Here is a 17,031-nt window from a genome sequence, read left to right as displayed (position 1 = left end):
CAGTTATCTTTCTTGAAGGAAGAACAACTTTCAACATGCATACCATACCAGCCACATTTCACACACATTGTCTGTAAATCAGACAAAAATACTACTAAACAGACTGAGATAGGATTTTGTTCAATTCTTTGAAAGCCACAATACTTGGAGAAAAAATTTGAAAAATACAAAAATTTTTATCCAACTCCACCAAATATTTGTACCATTATACATTAAATGAAAGAAACCCATACGACCGAATACTATGATAAATAACCTACACATAAGAATCTATGATAAATAACCTACACATAAGAATCTATGATAAATAACCTACACATAAGAATCTATGATAAATAACCTACACATAAGAATCTATGATAAATAACCTACACATAAGAATCTATGATAAATAACCTACACATAAGAATCTATGATAAATAACCTACACATAAGAATCTATGATAAATAACCTACACATAAGAATCTATGATAAATAACCTTTTATTCATATCAATTTGGACTACTGTTCTCATCTTGAGTATTATTTTTACTACGTTTTCGTCGATGTAACCTCTGACCTTCTTCAGGTGCATCTTGTTGAACTCTGGAATTTGGATGTAATTTTGAACGGAACCTTTATTTACTTCACGGGGATAACATGCTTTTGTTCTGTCAGCCATTACTGGATATAGGTTCTAAGTAATTTGTAATTTTATTTTTTTTTTTCAGACGCCCACACTGAAAATTGAACCTTCAGGAGACGGTAACTTTTACAATTGATTTTTCCAACCACTGCGCCACAGGTCCTTGCAGAGTTTGACAGAAACATTCCGGAGTTCGACAAGATACACCTAAAAAAGGGTGAAGGTTACATCGACCAAAACGTTGTGAAAATCACATTCAAGATGAGAAAAGTAGCCTGATGAATCCAAACCATTCACCCATGTATGGAGTACTGTTGTCACATTTGGGCTGGTGCATCTGCTACTATTCTCTCGCTCCTGAACAGGGTTCAAAAGAGAGTCGCCAACCTAATAGGCCCTAAACTGTCATCAAAGCTTCAACCTCTCCCATCGACAATGTTGCATCCCTCTGCATGTTCTACAAGTATTTTAATGGTGAATGCTCTGACGAACTACAAGCCCTTGTACCCCTTCGATGTAAATACCCCCGACAAACAGTAAAATTCTACCCCTATAGAGATCCCTAGATGTAAGAAAGCCTTCTACTCTAATAATTTCTTACCCCAAAACTGCTAGACTTTGGAACTCCCTTCCAGGTTCCTGCTTTCCCAACTGTACTGACGTGCAGAAATTCAAGTTTAATGTGAACGGACATCTCACTGCTCAACTCCCTACATAATATCCCTGCAACTTATGTTTCCGATAGTAGCTTCCCCTACATCAAAGTAGCACTGTGCCTTGTTTGGGTGAAAATGGAATAAAAAAAATTAAAAAAGATACGAATAACCAATCCTAATCTCCAAAATTCAGAAACCTAATAATCTTTCATGTCATTAAATGACCAAACAGGATTCATATGCCATTAAGGAAGAACCAACCAATTTATGGTCATTAATAAAGGGCACAGGATCACTAGCATCCTTGTAGCATTCAGTAATGACCACACCCTATACTAAGCTTGGCCTTATTTCACATCCCGCACTCATGGAGAGGCAGGTAAGAGGAGGACAGATGACTTATTCAGATTATCAATCATTACTGAATACAATTTCTACAGCTATGTACCTAGAAAATGGAGCTATTAAGCCTGGTGGTGATATGAAACAAGGAGAAAGAAGCAACCTTAGTAGAAGTTATGATGGTTGGTTAAACATAGCTGAATGGGAAAAAGATAACGAAATACAGAGATGATGAAATACAGAGGTCTTTCATATGACAAGAAAAGAAACTACAATCTTAAGATCATCATCATTCCAGTAATTATAGGAGCAAAAAGTCACAGGTAAAAGGATTTCAAAAAACTACCTGGCAAATATACCCAGTGAACCAAGTGCAAGAGAGATGTACATAATTCCATTTAAAGGGGCGATTAGAATCTTAAAAAGATCTCTGGGTTAGAAGGTTTGAGATAGCAACTGAAAGTCTGGCATCCGGTCGAACGCCTTATCCCCAGCTAGAACAAAGAAAATGAAAAAAAAAAATAGCGAAAAGCCAATGTTACAGGATGAGTGTCCTTGTGCCCTTCAATAATGACCGCATCACGCATCCAGCTTCATTTAATGCTACATCCAGGCCTTGTTGTGAAGCAGGTAAATGACTAAGTATGCAAGGGTCAATGAATGGATTTACTTAAGAGTAACAGTTTAAACAAAACCAATATTCGTTACTCTTCTCCAAAGAAAACTTAAGACATTGTGTCAAATTAGGTATTATGTTTAAAAAAAAACAAAACAAAAAAACGATAACATTGTATCTTTATTTAGTGATAGGATCTTGTTTAAACAGACGGAAACAGTCCTTAATATTTCATCCCTTAACTAGTTTAAGGTGCTTGATAGAAACATGGCCTTAATATTACATTCTTTTACTAACTTGGAGTGTTTCATAGAAACATTGTCCTTATAATGTTCGATATTTGGCAGGTGACCCTAGGAAGCGAAGCGAAGCATTTGATAGGTTGCACACATGCAAATTGATTATATTTAAAGAATGTGAGGCGTTCTGTCATTGTCTATTGAAATGCATAATTTGACTAGAAATATGTGAGAGGATATCGGTCAAAAGGTTGAGACAATAGGAAACAAACATTCCAGGATGAAAGCATGTTTATATAAATCGATAACAGAAAGCGAGAAGAATTGATCATAGAGAAAGGACAAGCTGATATATTTTCTTCACTGATGTCAATACCTGTTATACTAAATCAAAAACTTGTCATTGTGGAATGAACAAAATATTTTTATAAATCAGCTGTATTGTGTTTTATTCGCTGTCAGGTGTATATATCGTAGAGCAATGATAAAAGCCGATTTAGAAATTACATAGACTGAAAAACACATTAAACAACTGGATGTAGTAATATATAACTTACAAACTTGATTTTTTGCCTTTCAGTTGAAAAGTTTGTTTATTTTTAACCATATATAAAACAAAAACGTGGATATTCGTTTATATTCTAAAAATATACTTTGCTTACTCATGACTAGGGCTATGACAAGAGAATATTCTTATTGTTTTGACTCGAGCATATATCCGACACAGACACAGTTAATCAAGAACCACATCACTATCTAAAAACATAAGATATAAACTGATATACATTATTATATATATTATATATATATATATATATATATTTCATAACAAATAGATTTTTGTTCGTCTATATTTTAAATATATATATGATATATATAATAATGAAAAGACTATTCTCTTGTCATAGCCCTGCTTATGACTATAAAATGGTCACAACGATGGACCAAAATAAAATTGAACATACCTGCGAAAAATTTGAGTTGTAACCTTGACTTAATAAAGAGGACTGACTATTACTGGTGTCTTTCAATTTAGATAAATCCGGATCTGAACCCCGACCGCCAGGGTAAAGATTTTTTAATTTAGACTGCTGCTGCTTCTGAACGAGCATCCAGTGCAACGACGGAGTAATGTTGGGCTCGATAGACACACCCGAATCCTTGTCGACTTCGCTAAGATCACTGGTAGAATTGAACTTGTGAGAGACCTGGGGTAAATCTTCATCAGTATCCATGTTGAGGCTACATTGCTTTTCAGGGGGGTTGGATTTGAAAGATGGAAAGTCAGCTGGTCCTCGTAAGGAAAGTGATCTTGGCTTCTCCGGTACGGGAGGCGGAACCCGTCTTTTCTGGCCATCTTTGTGTTTGTGGATTGGTTTTGTTTCTTCCAGTCGCTGGATTCGTTGTTTCACAGAAACCAAACATTCCGCCTCTTCGTCGTCTGTGTCAAACGTCACGGCGTCTTGCCTTGCAGCAGGTTCTGGAATAGAAGATGGAACAAAGAATAAGCAAGCAAATCTTATTTTTGAAAATCCTAAAAACTATTGTTTTTATTTGATATTGCAATAATAATCGAGGCCCTCAGAATCATACTGTACCAAGTGGTATATATATATATATATATATAATAAAAATAAAAGTTACAATAAGTTTACTAAGGTAACCAAAATGGTAAACTTAAAATATATTATAAATATTAAAGAGTTAATATTTACAAGTAAAGTAATCTCAACCAGATTTAAAAGCTCAATAAAACCGAAAAGGAAATAGAGCTTATAATATGAACAAATGATTAATAAAACATGTTAAATGACATCTTGAAAAAGAGTTAAAAACCTATTTAATTTTAAAAAAAGAAAGCACAAGATATCTTGTGCTTTCTTTTTTTAAAATTAAATATGTTTTTAACTCTTTTTCAAGATGTCTTTTAACATGTTTTATTAATCATTTGCTCATATATATATATATATATATATATATATATAAAAACGAGTTATGTATACCACTGTGTCATTAAGTTCTCTTCTACATGGAGTATGAGTCTGAGATACTGAATGTATCTGACAACACAGTCAAAATCCAATGTTCATGAAGGCGATCTCTGCTGAAAAAAAGACAAACTGGCTGATATGGAGGCTCAGCTCACCTTTGTACACCCTACACATACCCCTTCATCAAGACATGGAAGAAAACCTGACCTAACAGGCAACTGCAGCTGTCAGTGTCTGCTAAACTTTGTACCTTTTGCACATGTTTCCTATCTCCGTCGTGTTCTAGATGAACAAAAATCTATTTATGACATGGAAGAAAAACTGGCCTCATAGGCAACTGCGGTTGGGTTGTCAGTGAAGAATCGTATAATGTGGACGATTTGGATGATCGCAAAGCACTCATGGATTATGTTAACGCCAACATCAGCGCATAATTACTAAAATGTAATGTGTCTTGTTTCTTTAACTATATTAAATTTTATAACGCTACATACAAGAACACATTTTGTTGTCAGCGTTTTCACAATAATCACTACATCAAACTCAACATCATTGTTGAAATGAACACGACATGATAGTATATAAATATTACACTTAATTTGAATACAAACCTCAAACGAATATCTATTAGTTCCTGAGATACACGAGTTATGTCGTGAAATTTTGAATCTGTTTTCTAGCTTTTTTTTTTTTTTTTTTCGAGTGGTACTTTCTAGCTATTTTTTTTTTTTTTTTTTTGGAGTGGTACTTAGTACCGTATGATTCTGGAGACCTCAATTGTCAACCCAAAACTTAACTTTGTTTTTCTTGACACAATTTTGAGTTCACGCGGGAAATGAAAGTTATTATTCCTATTTACTTGCCTCCCCACGAGGGGAGAGTTAGACACAAGGTCGGTTTTTAATATGGGGGAAATCCAGCTCCCCAGAAAGGGGGACTCTGGATAAGAAAAAAATATAAAAATAGTCTCAGTCTAGGAGGACTTCTTCACTGATCGAGGTCAGAAAAGGTGAAGTGTAGTATCAGAACAGATACTACACTGTGATCAGCAAAATAAATGTATAGAAGTGAGATTAGTAGAAAGACAATGCAAAGGAAGTTGTTCACCAAGGTAACTGATTTTTAAGGTGCGGTAATGATTGGAACAAAAGGACCTGACACAATATATTTAGAGATCGTTATTTAGGCCATGGCATTTCGAAGCCAAACGTTTCTCATCAGACGAGGGGAGTAAAGACATATTATACAGAAAAGAAATTAAAAAAAAATAATACTGCCTTTTTGGAACGAGGATCAAAGTAAAAATAGATTTCATTTGATTTAGGAACTGAATAACTTTCGGATTACAATCCAATTGTTATTCGATGTAATCCACAGTGATCTTACTCAAAGACAAAAAAAGATTTTCATTGATCCTGTGTGACGTCACAACCCAAACGAAAACAGCTGTCCAGACAAGATTTGCAGGGACTCGATGAACCGAAATATCTTTAAGTAGAAGAATTGCACTACAGTACAAAATATGACACCTCCAAAATTAAAAGCAAAACCACACAAAAACTGCTTAATTGAGCAATTGGTAAAACCAAAACAGAAAAACAATGTAAAAAAAAAAAAAAATTATTGGACTTAAGGAGTTGAAGTTGGATAAAAAAAACAAAAAAAAAAAACGACTCCTCAGACTCCAGCTAAAATCTCCGACTCTGCAACCCTGATTAATCTTGACTAGGGTAGAACTAAGTACAGGTTGATTGGTTGGTTGTTTTACGGCATATCAACCCTTTTCGGGTTATTTAATGCCGAATACAAAGATTTAAGAAAAATATTTTTAACAGAATATTTATTGCTTTCAAGTTGGTTTCTATTTAACTCATAGTTGGAACCCTAACAGGTACTACCACTCCGGGTCAGAGTGGACCTGAGAGCAATGGCAATTAAAGGGTGGCTCCACACTCCCCAAAGCCCGCAAGCTGGGGCCTCACCACTGGATATAGTTTAAGGTCATATCCAGGACCAAGTACAGGTTGAAGTGATACAAAATTTGGGAAATAAATCAGTTTCCACAAAAAGATAATGAGAAGAAATATAAAGTTAGGTGAGGTTAAATATGTCAAATGGACGCCAATCAACATGGCAGGGCAGTGTGTCTATGGAAGTTGCGCAGGAAAGATTACCAATAATGCTGTAATAACTGAAGCAAAAACGTTAATCGTCAAGAATGAAATGCACACCTCAAACTTTCTGTTCACTGTGTGAAACGATTTATCTATATAAATAAAACAGTACATGTATAAATGTGTGTTTAATCGATAAATTCTTGAACTACTGGTCACATAACTCTGAAATTAACGAAAGAAATAGTAATCATACACCAAGGATGGTTTACAACGAGTAAAATCTTTGTTTGGATGGATGAATAGCACGTACAGAAATATGTAGGCAAGTTGAAATGCAAAAATGTTCATTTCAAGCTGCCGACACATTTTTATTAGTTTTAATGCATGTGCAAATCCAATCATAGCTAGAATTTGTTTAATTTTAAATCTTATCTGTCAGGCTAGCTCAAATGGTAGGGAATATGGCTGGAGCGCTAAATGTTTTGGTTTCGATTCTAGCTGATGGCATCCAATTCATTTTTTAAAAACTTCAAATCAATACTATATATATATAATATTCCATGGGATTAATGGACTATCTCGTGACGTCACTTCCGGTATCGAGTACTGGTGCCCGGAGTGAGAGATTGGCACGCGACCAAGCAGGTCGGGTGCACACGCCCCACCGTTGAGGAATGGTATTGCTCCACCCGCTTTGCTTGTAATCTATGTGAATACGTGTTCGTTTCCTAAAAATCCTGTGTTCCTTTCGTTTATTACCATTTAACCCCATAAACATATATACTATAGAGAATTGGCTCTGTAATAATAACTACAAAACAAATTAAAATATATTTAAGTGTATTTTACAACCGGCAAAGCCCAGCTAGTAGCTTAATAAGATTGTTAACAAAATACTCGTCTTTCTACTCATGTATAGGCTTTATATATTTACTAGCCTGAGTGCCCAGCATTGCCCGGGTGTTTGGGAGTGTATGTCGTGAAAAAAAAAAAAAAAGTGGTAGTAGGCAGGCAGGCAGGCTCGAACCCGTACCGCGAAATAGGAAAGGAACATAAAAAAAAACAAAAAACAAAAAAAAAAAAACTTGGCATCTTTACTGTTGCGTCCATCGCCAAACCAGAAGTGACAAAGGTTTAAATTAAGGCTAGTCAATCAAAAAGAGGGGATGACTTTCGAAAATACTGGTGAAAAAAGCGACCGCTCCCCCGTAGAAAAGTGCCCAGTTGAGGGTGAAGGAATTAATGTTTTTAGCCAATTTTTCGATATTTGTCGTCCGAAGAGTCGAGCTTCAAAACGTGAAAATCCGTCGCCTCTGTCAAAAGCTTTTTCGAGACATTTAAACAGACAGGTGAGACTTATATCATAGGTGTGATCTGAACAAGATTACCTATAGGGATATTACATAATGGATAACCCCATGTCGGATAGCGATTAATCTTGATGAAGGACCAAAGAAATAAAGGTTTCAGATCAGTCTGTCTTGAAAGACTATGACTACCCACTGTAAGGGTGCCTTTGCATGGAATTTTTGCGGCAAGAGTTGCACAATCTCCAACCGCACCTCTCCTCAGTCAGCGTTGTTAAATACCAGTGGCAAGTGGAGGTTCAGGACGACTGGAAACAATGCCGAAATAAATGGAGAGTGAACACAGCACCTAGAATTCCCAAATGGTCACCCATCTGGTACCAGCCAGGCTCAACGTTGCTTAACTTTGGTGATCTGACAAGAACCAGGGTGTCAACCTGATTATGCTGTATACTCCTAAATACCTAAAATTAAATGAAACCTCCATGATCAAAGTTTCTTTTCGAACCGTCCGCCTGTGGAACACAATACCATGAGGTGTACATTCAGAAAAACTTGTGTATCTACAGAGTGTCCCAATAAAATGTATACACTCTTTAAATTATCTCAACTTCCTACATGAATACGTTATACCACGTTCCAAAGAAATGTTTAGGAATAAAGAATGGCACTTCCAGCAGGATGGAGCACTTCCCCACTATCATCATGACGTAAAAGCATATCTTGAGTCACCTGCAAAACAAATAGTTAGGACAAAGAGGAAGTATCGAGTACTGTCAACGTTCTCCGAATTTGAGCCCTCCCCCCCGATTTTTCTCTTTTTTGGGGGCGATGTTGGGGGCATATTAAACACAGGATTCACACCACAAAACGAGCTACAATGAACGAGTTGAAAGGAACCATTGAAAGAGGATGTGTCAACATACCAATTGGACTGATTAGGAACGTTTTCGATCCAATTGGTGAGCGTTGTAAGCTGTTCATGGACCACAATTGCCAATGATTCGAACACTTTCGATAATTGACTGGTTTCTATATTTGTTCACAGTATTTTGATGTATGAAACTTTTCTTTCTTGTAATAAATATTGGTTTTATGATCATTTAAAGAGTGTACACATTTTATTAGGGCATCCTGTACTATTAAATCTCCTTTCTCCCTGTGTAACGTCCGGGAACTAACACGTTGTAGTCTCAGTCACAAAGGAGACAAAGAATAGGAAGGAACTTCAACTCACTTTTTTTCTTCAACATTTCCTCATTCTCCCACCACGAATGACTTTTCGTGATGGCTGTGGCGTTTTTTCGATTGTCATCCATATCTCTAATGTAATCGTCTTCTTGAATGTGCTCTCCCCTTTTTACAGTCTTTTTCTTACCATGACGTCATTTTGCTCATGGCTCGGTATCTGCATATAGCCGTCTGCGATATGTTACATCTGTGCCTAAAACTAAACAAAATTTCCATGAGTAAAGTTTCTTTCTCAGAATTTCCTAATTGGGAGAAACAATACCACAGAGCTTCTTCCCAGCTGAGTACAACATTGTTTTTAAGTCCTATGCAAACAAATTCTTGTTGAGCTGTCCTTTTAAGCACTACCAATCATCACGGTGTTGTCACCATCCATCTAACAAACTCGTTAAGCCTTATCCTCAAGTAACTTTTGGGCCTTGATAAATGGCGCCGTTTCGTTTTAGTAAAAAAATAAAAATAAAATAAAATAAAAAACGCAAAATCATAACTCAATAAACTAACGAGAACCGATTGTAAACACGATCATGTCAAAGACAAAAAAAAAAAAAAAAAAAAAAAAAAAAAAAGACAATTCCCCGTTGCTAGAATTATAAATAAAAAAAGAAAGAAAATATAGCAGGGAGACCTGACGTTACCTGGGATTGAATGATGATCACTGAAGGTTTCACACTCCCATATTTTTATTGTCATCGTAATCAGTAAAAGCGCTCATTTTTCAACCAAATTGATTGATTGCCTACTCTAGTTGGGGACCCATCATGGTGCACAGGGAGGAAGTTTCCTGCAGTGATTTAGTCTACATTGCATTGTAGAGAACCTACTGTTGATTTTATAAAATATATAATTGAAGCATGTACTTAACTTTTGCATTTTTAATGCAAGCAAGTCCGCAGTTGTAATTTTTTCAAAAACTGCAAATTTAAGCTAAATTTAATGTAACTGCTTAAACGTCGATTTTAAAAAATAACTTCAAATTGAGGAGGCAAAAAGAAAGTTCACACAATGAAAAATTGTTATTTAAATGTAACTTTAGGACATTAATGCAACACAAATACAACAGGAACACAACAAACCAGTTATTTAGTAGCATATCCCTTCTGCAATTTGACAGCCTGCAATCTTTTAGGAATTCCTTGAATTAGACTGCAGTAATACTCCGGGGAAAGGGCATCACCCTTTTCTTGAATTTTTGTTCAAAGTTCTTCCAAATTTGAAATTTTATCACTACGTAACTGTTGCTTGATGTAATGCCATACATTTTCAATTGGATTGAGGTTTGGAGATTGTGCAGGCCAATCCAAACACGGAATATCATGCTCTTCCAGGAACCTCTTGACATTGCCGGCTGTGTGAATTGGAGCATTATACTGCATGAAGATGGGATTATCATCCAAATTCCGACCAAAGTAGGGTAGAAAATGCTCAGTCAACATATTAATGTACTTGGTCGAATTTGACTTTGCAAGCGAACTATAGGACCTGGACCATTGGTACTAATAACGTCATACACCAAAACTGAACCTCCACCACCTTGCAGCATTGAAACTGAGCACCTAGGATAAAATTCGTCGTCTTTCCTCTGATGGACGTACTGCCTACCATCACTGCCTAGCCTATTGAACTTGCTTTCGTCGCTAAAAAGCACTTTTGCCCAATATGAAGAGTCATGATCCTCATTGCATCTGACGAAGTCCAGACGGCGCTTTCTGTTCTTTACAGAAATCATTGTTTTGCGTCTTGCAACATATCCTCGCAAATTAAATTCGTGAACACTAGAATATTTCAATTAAAAGTCAAAAAAGGCCAATCAAATGAGGTATAGTTTGTTTAAACAGTTACATTAAATTTAGCTTAAATTCGCAGTTTTTGAAAAAATTACAAGTGCGAACTTTCTTTTTGCCTGCACTGTATGTATATATATATATATATATATATATATGAGCAAACAGTTAATAAAATATGTTAAAAAACACTTTGAAATGAGTTAAAAACATATTTAATCTGAAAAGGAAACACTAGATAAATGGATAGTCCTTAATCCGGAGTTTCGAAGAAATACTTTCCTTCTCATCAGAGGGTAGGAATTAGCAAAATGCTGGATCGGATTTTGCATGCAGAAGTATTTGATGAAACAAATATATATATATACAGCAAATATATATATATATAGTGGCTTGCACTAAAGTTTAAAATAAAAAAAAGTCATGTATCATCGTATAATTGTACTTTAAACAAACATTTATTTTGAAAGTGCACCTGTCATAGCAAAGAACCTACTGTTGATTTAATATTTCGGGCATTTCTGCTTTTGTGGTAATAAAAATCAAATGCACTTGTAATGTTAGGCTGTGTAAGATGTTCATTTTGGTCAAGATCGCTTGTTCCTTTTATCGAATTATTTCGATTATCAATATTTATCGAAGACATTTCGATACAAAACCTATCTAAGAACACTGCCAGGCACATAGAGTACCTTCGCGTAAAATTTCATAAACATCAGCCCAACTGTTTTGGAGTCTATTGGAAACAAACTCGTAGACAAATCTCCTTTTATGTAATAGTAGAGATATAGATTATAAAAATTAAATTTCTACACATTTTGTGGTTTCGTTTCTTTGAAACGTAAACGCATTCAATGTTGCCCGAGGCGGTTGGGATGGAGGACTTTCACGTGGTAGATGTGTTACATTCCCCAGTTTTAAAAGATAAATTGTTTCATTTAATTCCATTTAACAATAATAAACACGTAGAAAACTGAAACGAAAGAGAAATTAACTGTTTGTTTACATAGTTCAAACTTGTCTTAATTGTTTATTTATTTAAAATGTTTTCAATTAATGTGTCACCGTTTATCAAAGCCCCAGACGGAGGCGGAGGGCACTCAAGAGTAAGTTAACGAGATTTCCAGTTGGCCATGAACAACGCCTTGAGGGGACTAGAGACGATAGGTGAAAAGGAGTCAGATTTTGATTATTTATGGGGACAACTCAAAATAATTAAGCATTCAACTTGAAAATTAAAGTAGTTCCATCTTATAATGTTCCACAGATGGCATGTTCTTGGAAAGAAACTTTGTTCATGTAACTTGACGGGGAAAATCCTTTGCAATGGCTGTAGATAGACAAGTTTTTGTTGTTAACTTTTTTTTTTTTTATATAGGGAAGGGGGTCAAATTGGCGCACAATCGACAGTCGATGTACTCTCCAGCCTTCTTCAAATCCTTTTGACTTCGGTAGTAACCTTCCAAATCCCTGAAGTGTTTTCAAGTTTTTAATTGTGATTTATTTAAAGTTATTTGGAATTTATAAACCAAATAACGATGTTTATTTATTTTTTTCTTTTAAAATAAATAAAATATTTTAAGCTTCTTAATTTTCGGCGTAGACACCATATTTATAGATTGGTCGCTTTCTCTTTTTCTTTCTATTTGTCGAGGTGAAATTTTGCCCGATGTTAAAAAGCTTAAAATTTAAAATGTCGGACTGAGGTTGCACGTAGACTGTTCTATTAAAAATTGAAGTATAGTCCTTTGTTTAAGGTTACGTGCTAAAGAGGCTTTTGGTTGGATGTTGAGCGTCACTATTTGATTATTAGAAACAATCGTGGAATTTGCTGAAGATTTAAGATGAACTTAAGGATGGTTACTGTCTGCGGAATTATGACCAAGGCAATCAACTAGCAATGTTCACGACTTCTGCTCGTGCGAACACTCTAGATTGTCAAAATGTATTTGCCCGAATTCGGCGTTTAATAGTTCTTAATTCCTTCAATTCCTGTGGCAATTGTTTGGTGGCTTTGAGGTAGAGGCTCAGCAAATGAAGCAAAAGGTGGCTTCATGGCTGGGTTCGAATCTCATGACCGGCGGAAATTGTCACCCCTACACCGAGGATTGCGTAAGCATAAAATACTAGTGTCTCTAGGTATAAATAAATTTTGCTCATTACCGTGGGGTCCCGATTTCGAATCTCACTAGACGACGAAACACGTGTTAGTGGATAATTATATTAAAAAAAACAATATACATACCGCTCCCCATGTGGGGGTACCAAATTGGTTAAAGGGAAAATTATCCCCAACTCGCATTTAGGTAAAAATGCACGTTCGTAAATAATTGAATTCATTCAAAAACGTATCGCAAAAACAAAATCCATATATATATATATATATATATATATATATATATATATATAAGAAACTCTTGTGTACGAGTTCGTTCCTCATGGACACCTAAATGGCTGGGCCGACCATTTTTTTTTTTTTTTAAATTTCGCACAAATGTACTCCATGTGTCTGACGGTGTTTTTAGGTTTCGTATCTGACTGTCTTTAATCCAACGAAAGAAGGAGCAGGTGATTTTGACTAAAATTAACTCCTTACACAACCCAACATTACAAGTGCATTTGAGAAGTTTTATTAACGCACAAGCAGAAAGGCCCGCCATATAAAATAAACAGGCCTTTTGATATGACAGGGGCGCGTTCAAAATGAATGCTTCTGTTTAGAGCACAATTGAACCTTGATATTTCATTTTCGCATTTTAAACTTTAATCAAAAAATTTATAAAATCAACAGTAGGTTCTATACAGTGTAATGCAAATTACAATGTGTTGTGAACTAAGTCACTTCGAGGAGGCATGTGAAGCTTCCTCTCAGTGCACCGTGATGAGTCCCCAACTAGAGCCGGCAATTAATTGATTGGATTGAAAAAAAAAAAAAAAAGGCAATTTTACCGATTTCGAGGACGATAAAAATATGGGGAGGTGAAACATTCATTGATCCTCATTCAACCCCAGGCAATGTCGGATCTCCCGCTAGTACCTTATAGTTTCAATATAAAATAATTATGACGTTCATTTACATCCGTTTCAAAAATTTAACAACAGTTCAGGTGTACGATTGTTTCTGAGACGAAAGATTTTTTTTATTGAGAACGAGTATTCTTCATCAATACAGGTTTCCTGTTAAATAATTTTGCCAAACTTTTACAAAGAATCACGGTGTTATCTCACCGTCCATGTGAAGCTCATTAACCCTGGTCTTTGAGTGGCATTTAGTTCCCTATTTTCAAAGTACCTCCGAAACTAAAAAATTGCAGGGCGGCGCTAGGGGCCTCAAATGATTGGATTTTTTACGGACCATTCTCTTATGAGTCTTTAGCTGGTTAAAATAGTTTTTAAGGGGTCAAAAATGGGTCAAAATTTTTAAAAAATTGTTATATATTTTGTACATTCATCTTAGTTTATTTTTAATTAGTTCACATGCGTGTCACGTTGGTACAGTGGTAACGTCACCAGCTTTGAACACTACAGGTTTGCTTTTGGTTTTGATTCTAGCTGATGGCACCCAAATACTTTTTTTTTTTTAAATTTATTTTTTTTTATTTACACTTTTGCAATCACGACTCTTATAAAATATACAAAATCTGGACAAATTAAAATATCGTATTTAAACGTACTTTACCGCTGGGCAAAGCTAGTTTGATATATAAAGAATAATATAATAAACCCTCAAAAAAACTATTTTTTTTATTACAAGGTAGTCAGCATTTATAAAGTCCCGAAGGCCACTCGAGGATAAAGGTTAATGAATGTAAGATGGTAGTATAGTAATTGTTAATAGTCTAAGTTGAGTAGAATTTGATTTAAGGGAACGGTTCAACAAGAACTTGTTTACATTGAATTTGAAGGCTACGCTATTGTAGTCTGCCAGGAAGCAGGTTAGCAGAACAGTGTTCCATAGGTGGGCAGTTCTACGGAAGAAGCTTTGTTTATGGCATTTGTTGTAGCTAGTCAAGCGGTATTTGTGAAAGTCCGGTAAGGAGAGGACTATAGATTGGAGCTCAGACGAGCACCTGCCATGAAAATAACGATAGGGAGAGGCTCGCAACGTCTTTTCTTTCGGAAAGACGTTGCAGAAAGGAGAAAATGATATCACCTACTAGGGTTTGAAGCCGGTTTTGAATTAGCAAGACAGAGCCGGGTGCACCGAGCTGCTCCTGTCCAGATGTGGCAACAGTACTCCATTTTAGGACGTACTTGGCTCTTATACAGATAGAGAATTGAGTCAGCAGTGAAATACCTATTGGAGCGGTAGAAGCATCCAAACATTTTTCCAGCCATCTTGGCAACAATTAATATTTAAAAACTACTTTAAGAGTATCTATTTCAATTTCGAGTTCCACTTCGACTACAACCATAAAGTATGTTGATAACATTGGGTAGTTTCATGAGAAAGGGATGTAACTTTTGTATCGACAATACTGGAAATAATGATGCAATTTCAAAAGAATTTTAATTGTATTTTAGTTGTATTTATTTCCATTTTATTTTTAATATTTAAATATTTTAATTGTATTTATTTCCATTTTATTTTTAATATTTAAATTGTATTTATTTCCATTTTATTTTTAATATTTAAATAATATTTTAATCGTATTTATTTCGATTTTATTTTAAACTGGTCCGATACAAATTTTTAGTCACGTGCAAGCGACTCTATAAGTCACTCCGGTCGGTCATTCGGTCTGTCCGTAACACTTTTGTGCTTGGCCTTTTTGGTTAAGATACAGGTCTGTTGTTAATAGATGCGGTTCTTAGCTTTTTAAGCTTTTCTTGGCCTTTTGGCAAAAAAAAAGAAAAAAAAAAATATGCACACACACACACACACACACACACACACACATACAGAAATTGTATATATATATCCTTCTTGCAAAAACGCTGGGGTTTTCATTAGTTAGTTTAGAGTCCATAGAGTGAATGAGGTATTGTGGTAAATGTTGCCAGTCAAGAGTAAAGCCGCCAAAGACTCCAATTTTTACTTTAGTTACAAAGACCCTGCAACACTCCCCTCCCCAGATCTTATAGGGCCTTGTGCCTAAATTTGTTTTGTCTTTTGGAGATTTTACTTTTTTAAATTTTTTAATTTTATATTGGAATTTTTTTAATTGTAATTTTTTCTTTAAAAGAAATAAATTAAATATGAAGATCAAAGTGTAGTATCTGTTCTTACTACATGCTGTACTTATGTTTGTAACTTTGTGATATAAAGTAGGGATCACTTTTCTGTATTAATTTAATGTAAAATGATCACCCACTTTACAACCAGTCAGTCTCAAAGCCATTGAAGTCATTCTCCAGATCATTCAAGTTGTTTTTGAAGGATTCCAGTTATTTTTTAAGCCTTCAAGTCATTCTTAAGGCCATTACAGTTATTCTAAGTCATTTACTTCTTATTTATTTAAGTCATTTCAGCCCATTTTTCGGTCATTTTAGTTTATCTTTAAGAATTTCATGTCAATCCTACATTCATTACACGAGAGCATGCGACTAATGGCTATCGGCCTTGTTACTGAATATAACGAATATAACGAATCCGGGTTTTCAAGCCCTTTTCAAGGTAATAAGAGAAATAAGCCTCTTCAAGACAAGGCTCGAAATTTAAAGCCTCTTCAAGACAAGGCTCGAAATTTAAAGCCTCTTCAAGCCTGTGCGAATCTTTAATATGTCAATATGATCACGTCAAATGAAAGCAAACCTAATTCCCAATTGCCCGAGTTCTAAACAATTATAACATTTAAATATCTATACATCCTGTAACCTAGTTTCCTTTGAAACGCATTCAATGTTGCCCGAGGCAGTTGGGGTGGAGGACTTTCACGTTTTAGAATAGTTACACACCCTGTAAACACACCCCATATTTAAAAGACAAACAAAACCAAATGAAACGATTAATCACCAATAAACATGTACAGCATTGATATAAAAGAGAAATTAAATATTTGTTGATACATTTTCATCTCGATTCTCCCCCCCCCTTTTAAACTAATTATGTGTCACCGCTTATCAAAGCCCAGGTGTGGGGTCACTTAAGGATAAGTGTTA

The 17,031-nt window shown here is 35.3% G+C and overlaps 1 protein-coding gene across 3 annotated transcripts in view; it reads right to left on the bottom strand.

Annotated features, from left to right (window-relative positions):
* Positions 1-17,031, bottom strand: part of LOC145248885 (uncharacterized) — a 315,242-nt gene that overhangs the window by 72,506 nt on the left and 225,705 nt on the right. For all 3 annotated transcript variants that reach the window (XM_080110648.1, XM_080110647.1, XM_080110649.1), the window contains one exon: positions 3,445-3,959. In XM_080110648.1, coding sequence (XP_079966774.1) covers positions 3,445-3,959 — 515 coding nt within the window. The remainder of the gene's footprint in view (positions 1-3,444; positions 3,960-17,031) is intronic.

This window comes from Euprymna scolopes, chromosome 27 (assembly GCF_053919585.1).
Source record: "Euprymna scolopes isolate OS-2025 chromosome 27, ASM5391958v1, whole genome shotgun sequence".
Lineage (NCBI taxonomy): Eukaryota > Metazoa > Mollusca > Cephalopoda > Sepiida > Sepiolidae > Euprymna > Euprymna scolopes.
Note: the sequence above shows the minus strand (reverse complement) of the source record. Positions and strands in the feature narration are given on the sequence as shown.